The sequence below is a fragment of the Erigeron canadensis genome, chromosome 4 (assembly GCF_010389155.1).
Source record: "Erigeron canadensis isolate Cc75 chromosome 4, C_canadensis_v1, whole genome shotgun sequence".
Classification (NCBI taxonomy): Eukaryota; Viridiplantae; Streptophyta; class Magnoliopsida; order Asterales; family Asteraceae; genus Erigeron; species Erigeron canadensis.
Window position 1 is genome coordinate 31445947 of NC_057764.1, and position 7265 is coordinate 31453211.

The 7265-nt window shown below is 35.0% G+C and overlaps 1 protein-coding gene across 1 annotated transcript; it reads right to left on the reverse strand.

Moving 5' to 3' along the window:
- Positions 1–1194: 1194 nt before the first annotated feature.
- Positions 1195–5475, reverse strand: LOC122598174 (probable inactive purple acid phosphatase 2). Its single transcript, XM_043770772.1, has 2 exons — positions 4662–5475; positions 1195–2635 (listed from the first exon to the last, which is right to left on the reverse strand). The coding sequence occupies exons 1-2, from the start codon at positions 5355–5357 to the stop codon at positions 1370–1372; spliced, it is 1962 nt and encodes a 653-aa protein (XP_043626707.1). The 5' UTR covers positions 5358–5475; the 3' UTR covers positions 1195–1369.
- Between the last annotated feature and the right edge of the window lie 1790 nt (positions 5476–7265).

A 7265-nucleotide genomic window follows, 5' to 3' on the forward strand; every position in this document is an offset into this window, starting at 1 on the left:
CTAAACATTTTGATCATAATGAATACGTTATTGCTAATTTAATTAAGTGAAACTAAATAGATTATTCGTCTATATGTTTTTTTTAAGATCATTATTGATCCATTCCATTAATTCATTTGTTCACATATTAAGCGTTTCATTAAATGTTTTTTTAAGCAAGTTTAACTCAAACCTTACTTTATTGAGCACCTTTTTAAAGCAGCCGCACATCGTGTGGGTAAAAAAATTCTAGTAAAGTATAAATAGTTAAGAAGTACAATAGTTTATTGGATAAACTAGTCCTAAGATAACGATTAATAAAGATTGAAATTAAGGCCTATAAGTTGGAAAATAAATTTTTCCAATTTAACATCAATTATTTTTTTTTAAATTTTACATTTTGAATTTTTTTTTTATTAATCTTTTTAAAAATATATTACGAAACACTTTTAGTTCCATATTTCTAAACCTGTCTAACAAACACCTCCTTTTTGTAACTGATCGTATCAAACAAACATATGAAATCATCAACATTGGGAAGAGACAGTTGTAATTAAGATTAAAGAGTTCACCATATATATTCAGAATGTTTTATATATCGCCCCAAAACCATAAGATTTATGCTTACTACACAGAATGAATATATCTACACATACATTCTCATTATGTAATATTTGATACTAAGTTTGTAACTTAGATAACAAAGTATAGATAAGAATAATGTTTCTTTAGTTGTCGTGACCAATTCATCAATAGATGAACTGGTACTTGTTAATGCACCTTGGGCCCATGTGAAGTTGAAAGAAGTGAGTTTGATCTTTGAGGATACCCAATTCATATGGGTATTAAGTAAAGATATTTCACAGATATCAAAAATCTAATAAAAAATCATGATAAGGATCCAATGTAATTTGAGATTTTGAGGAACATGATGCCCTCTTGTGCTTTCTTTTTCCTTTAGTTGTCTTGAGATAAATCCACTCCTTTTGCCACAAGGTTTATATACTCGTATCAAAGAAAGACTGAAAATATACTCGTAAAAGCTCAAACTCAGTGTTTTAGCTTGTTGCAGTTCAATGCAGCTATCATTTTCCTGTGATTATATCATGAATACATATGAAATCATGATCGCTGGAAAGACGATGTTTCTACCTCCGAATACAAGAGTTAACCAGATACAGTAAGAATGTTTTTCGGTAAAATACAGTAACAATGTTTTATCAAATTTTCCCTCAAAACCACAACAAAGATGTATTCATACTACACAGAATGAATATATTTACACATATTTTCTAAGGATCTTGTGTGAAAGTGAAACATAGTTATATTAACACAACCAAAACCATTTTGATCCTAATTCTGTAGCTAGATAACAAAGTATATGAAAGAATTATGCTTCTTCAGTTGTCTTGAGGGGAATCCACTCCTTTTTCGTAACAACTTCTTCCTTCTTGCCACGAGTAAAAAATCCTATAAGATATCCAGCTAAAAGACTAACTAATAAGATGCTGGCACCCTGAATGTACCACAAAAATGATGTTTTCCCTTCTTTGTCCTTTTCATTATTGTTTTGCATAACCTTGTTATTGACTATATTAGCAACTTTACCATTCACGACTTCCCCCGAGGCTAAGATCTCCACGGAATCGTGCATCTCCCCATCATGGTTTCCGATATATGTAAAAGTTAGCCTCTCTTTGTTAGCAATGAGTTTGGTGTACCCAAACTCACCACCACGGTATATTGAGTACGCTGGTTGTGGAAAGATTGGCATGTCAAGGTGATTTGATCTGGGCTCCCAAATGGGCTGCCAGTCCTGACCCGCCATCCCAATCACCACATGCACAGGACCACTCCCACAAGTATAGTTATTTATGGGACAAAAACGCTCATATCTGTGAACATGGCCCCACAAGGCCAGGCTCACCTTGTTGTCAACCAACAAGGGTTCCAAATGCTCGAGCATCTTCTCCCTGATCGGACGGTCCCTAACCTCATTGCTAGTAGTGTACATAGGCCTATGACCTTGAACCACAACAAAAGGTGTTTTGACCCGATCAACCGACTCTAAATCCTTCTTTAAAAACTCATATTGTTTACTCCCTTTCAAGAAATTTGTTTCCGTTGATAAATACACGAAATGAACAACGCCAAAATTAAACGAATAGTAGAGGTTACGAGTCGCCGGGGCCCGGCTCCCAGTCAACTCAGACGAGTTTCCAGGCATATTGAATTTAAGACTATATGGTATACCACATTCACCACCCCCATCTTTTGCATATACATACATGGCCCAATCTGGTTTCCATGGCTGCAATGGCCAGTCATATTCATGGTTACCTATGCAAACATGGTATGGTACTTTTGATGCCACGGGCTCGATTTGATTAAAGAAGTGGTCCCAAACCCATGAGTAGCCACGCGCATAGCTTATATCTCCAATGTGGGAAATCAAAGCAGGTTTATCACCAAGTGCTTCGATGTCACGAGCAATCCATTTTATGGTGGAAATACTTTCGTCTTGTGTTCTTATATAGGTGTTATATGGTGTTGCAGTTCCCATATCTCCATATAAGAAAGCAATCGTTTCACCTGAATTTTCATCTGGCGAAACAAAGCTGAAAGTGTTGCTCCAACCCTCTGCATCACTTCCCACCTGATACATCAAAAGGTACAATAAGTATTATAAAAAAAGCTATACAATATCCCACGAATAACGAATATAAACAAATTATGTACTGCTAACAATCTCAGCAATAAGTATTGAGTAGAACTTCAACATTCAGCTTTTTAAAAGTCAACAAGCAAACAGGAAGGAACTATCATGAGGGATTATGGATTACCTCTGGGTACTAGTGATCTAAAGAAAATTTGAATCTACTGGGCTTTTTGACATGCTAAAAGGGTTGAGGATGGGTAATCTGGTGCAAAATGGGGTGGCAATTTTGACCCATTTACATACAATCAAGTCAATTTGGGCAATTTGTTATCTTAAATGGGTCAAAAGGACCAAAACGGATTTAAAGGCCTTTGAAATGAATTCAAAATGCATTTTAGAAATCCTATAAATCCACGCACTAACCGCTGACCTTCCAATCAGAACAGAGAATATTTGCAGCAAGTTTTTTGCTATCAGTGATTTTACATATCCTAATTGACTTATATCTCATTCGGCCCATTTAGTGATCTTATTAACCTTGATTGACTCAGATATACAATCTTTAGGTCATCAAGGATTAAAGTAACCATCTTTCGGATCCTAAATGATTTTTTCCCAGTCTGTCAGTCTGTTGCCACAAGATCCAAGCTTTGTATCAACTCTAACTATGCACCTAAATGAGAAAACGACAATACACCAAATTCATAGTTTTTTGAAAGCTAAAATCTCGTAGTCACAACCAAATCTTAAATTGACTGAAATTACTTTGTAATTGTACTTTTTAGTAATTAGCTTCTTGCTAGTTGCTTTTTTTTTACTATGCACAAGATTACAAGAAGAAGCCTATTGTGGGCTTGAGGCAATAAGAATTTAAGGGAAACAACTGATAAAGAAGTATAAATTATTAATCTTGGACAGATGCAAGAAGCCTAATTATCAAAATTTTGGTATCAACCCTATCAATCAAGAAACAAAACCCATGTATAATAACTTGACTAAGTTATGTTCTTTAAGTCTGTTCAATCTTTACCAATTATGATCTATGCCCACCTGGCCACCTTATATTCAGCTGAAGAGATAGAAAATCCATGAAGAGGACAAACCGATACAAAGTATACTTTCAGAAGCCAGAACTATATTTATACCATCATTTGGTAGTAACTTAATAATCAGCCTTCCGTTTCGTCTCAAATGGAATAACTTATAAGTTATCTCTGACAAAGCCATACTTTTAAGTGTTGTTCTACACTTCTACTTGAGTCATTCCGTTATGATTAGATACATGCCTACATAACCAGTGTTAAAATTTTGCCCAAATAGGACAAAAACAAAAAGTAGATTGACTCATATGGGAGTGTTCAGCAGCTCATTCGGTCAACACGTCTTGTCCCACACTCCCACTTGAGCTGGCAAAATTTAATTGGCTAATCAGGTCACCCGATAACAAAATGGCTCAAATGGGACAGCATTTGATAGTCCATGAATACCTCAAATAGTAGGTTAAACCGTTCATCGGCAATAACAAAAACAAGGATACCCAATCCTACCATGGAAGCCTAGAAGGAAAGGTGGAATGTAGATAGCCATATCTCTACTCAAGGGTAGTAGAGGGTGGATAAACTCTTCCTTGTTCCATTTATTGACATTATAGATATCACCCATAAAACACATCTTCTATTAGACTCATACAAAGGGCTTAAGGGTGTGTTTGGGATTTGCTAACTTATAACCCTGATGAGCTGGGGAAAGAAATTGCTTCATTAAAAGAGCTTATTCCTTGTAAAAGTACAAGCTATAAGCATGTAAGCAGAAAAAAAAAAAAAGGATCCCAAGTATCCCATAACGATGTGGGTGTTTACTTTTCCTAGTAGGTCGCAAACTAACACAGTAACATGAATTTAGGTACTTAGATTCTACATTTCTACTAAATTAATAATAATTGGTATAGGAAGTGACTGATTACAACTTCTAAATATAATTAACTAACTAACTTAAACTCAAAATTATTAAGACCAAACATTACCTTATAATAATACCTCTTTCCGGGTTCTAAACCAGCCATAACTCCATCATGTATAAACCCTGGATCCCTCCACCCGACGCTACTATTCGCGGGCGAATCACACATATCCTCCCTCTCATACCTCCCAACCCGGGTCTCCACAACCCGATCCATCCGACCCGAACCCGACCCATATCTCACCACTCTCTCCTTCCCATCCCCACTTATAAACATCACCCTCATCTCACCCACTCCACCTGTCAAAGCCAAATGCACCTGGTCCGGACCATGACCCGACCCGAACCCGAATTCCTCTGTTTCAGCCAACAAATGTTTGGGCTGTGGCAAAGGGTTATGATCATGATCCATCCGGGTCGGGATTATTTCCGACTCGGACCATCTAAATATCCGGAATTTGTACTTGGATCTTAAGTTGATTAACGGGATGGTAATAGAACCCGACCCGGATTGCCAAGTGGGTGAGGTGTTTAAGTAAAGATAACCGATGTAGTTACGAAGAGATGAGGTGGGTGGTGAGTAGATACCGAGCCAGTCGAGTTGTGAAGGTGAGTCGACTCGGGACCAGGTGACTGTGACCGAGTTGTTTGATTGAGTTAAAGAAGTTGTTGATAAAGATAGTGAAGGTGTGTTGTTTGAGATTGATGGTGTTATGAAAAGAAACAAGATTTGGAGAAAAATGAATGTGATGAGATTCATGATGATTTTGTGCGTTGTGATTGAATTTTGCAATGGTGTGAGATTTTGGGAGGAAGATGATGGATTTGTGTATGATGTTTTGATTAGAATTGAAGCAATTGGTCAGGCCCGTACCCATTAGAAATGATGACTTTTTACAACTGTTGGATTGTAATTGGTTACAACTTAAGATTGGTAGGTGCGTGACAAGTTTTGTTTAAGTGTGAATTTGTCGATATGTTTTTTTATAAACTCAATTTTAAGTTCAGAAAAAATTTATGATAAAGTTTGCTTACACTAAGATTTATTTGATTGCTAAGACGTCTTAGTCTCAAAATTCATCATATACCATCTATTACTAAACCCACAAATTGACAACCATGTGAATGCCAAAGATGTGCATGATTAGATCAAAACCAATAAAACAAGTTAAAAGCAAACCAATTATACGGTTCGGTCGGGTTGGCATTAAAAAATTAGTCCGACAATGTTTTTTCCTAAGAGCATCTCCAATGAGAAAAAGCTTTTAAAAGCTTTTTATTTTCTCAACCAACCAATCTATTAATTTAAAATAGGAAAAAGTCATTCACTCCAATGTAAAAGCTTTTTTTGTGTGTGAATTGAAAAAAAAAACTTTTCTTCAAAGGGTTGAAGATTGTCAAGCTTTTGATAAAAAAAAAAAAAAAGCCTTAGTACCCAATGGTATCAAGCTTTTCAAAGACAATTTTTTCTTCAAAAAAAGCTTTTCATCAAGTTCCATTGTAGATGCTCTAATAACTCGTTTTTATGGTTTGATTTGTGGTTTTAGAGATTAAACCCACCATTTAAACCAGTTCTTTTATGCTGAAATTATAGAACAAATGACGATTTCATGAACAAATGACTTCATGAATCTAAATATTTGATTAACCCAACCTATTCTAAAAAATGGTAATGGTTTTATAAAAAGGATTATACTTTATAAATCTAAAAATTATTTCCGCTGTGAACAAAGTAAAACAAATAACATAGAAAAGTTCTACATGTCAAAATTCTTGTGGTTAAAAAGAGTTCTATACTAACTTTTATGACGATTTATCATTTTCTTTACATAAACCACATCAAATACGGTACTTTATAATGTCATTATCACATGATAAAAAATAATAAAGTAATAAAATTTTAACAATCATCAAAGACTCACAGGGTGTTAGTTAGAATACAATCGATAAGAACGTCAAACACACACCCTCCAACTAAAGGCAACAAACACTACAAAAGGAGCCAAAGTATTACATCAGCAAGCTAAAATTATACCACGTATTCCAATATCGTCCCACCTTATTCGTTTTGTCATGAATTCTTAAGAGCACTCTTAACGCCCCCGTCCCCCACTCATCCCTCGCCCGTCTTTCTTCGAGGAACGAGTGCACACCATTATACCATTACTTTATATTATTTTATAAAAGATATAATTAATATACATATCTTATTAATAATAATATATTTTTAAAAATTAATAGTATGATCAAATCTTAATTTATATCTTATTTATAAGTCATAACGAAAATTTAACATGTTTAACTTGCGTATTACACGGTACATAATTTAGTTAGTGAAAAAAATATAAGTCAGAAGAGTTATATATGTAAAGTAAAACTTGGGCCCGGCCCAAATTATTGTATTGTCCTAGTAACAAGGATTTATTTTCCCCCCATATGAGGAGGTAGGAAAGCTACGTGAATGTATCCCAAAAACCCCTAAACGAATTTACTTGATAATAGAAAGTAACATTCGGCCAATCCCATTCTCGCGTTATTATTTGTTTTCGATTCCTTAATTTTGTTCGAAGCTTGCGAAAGGGTTTCTTCTTCTTTGATGCATGTTTGTTCGTAAACAATAATTTAAACCAATCTATTATCAACTCTGATTATTTTAGGCAATAAGAAT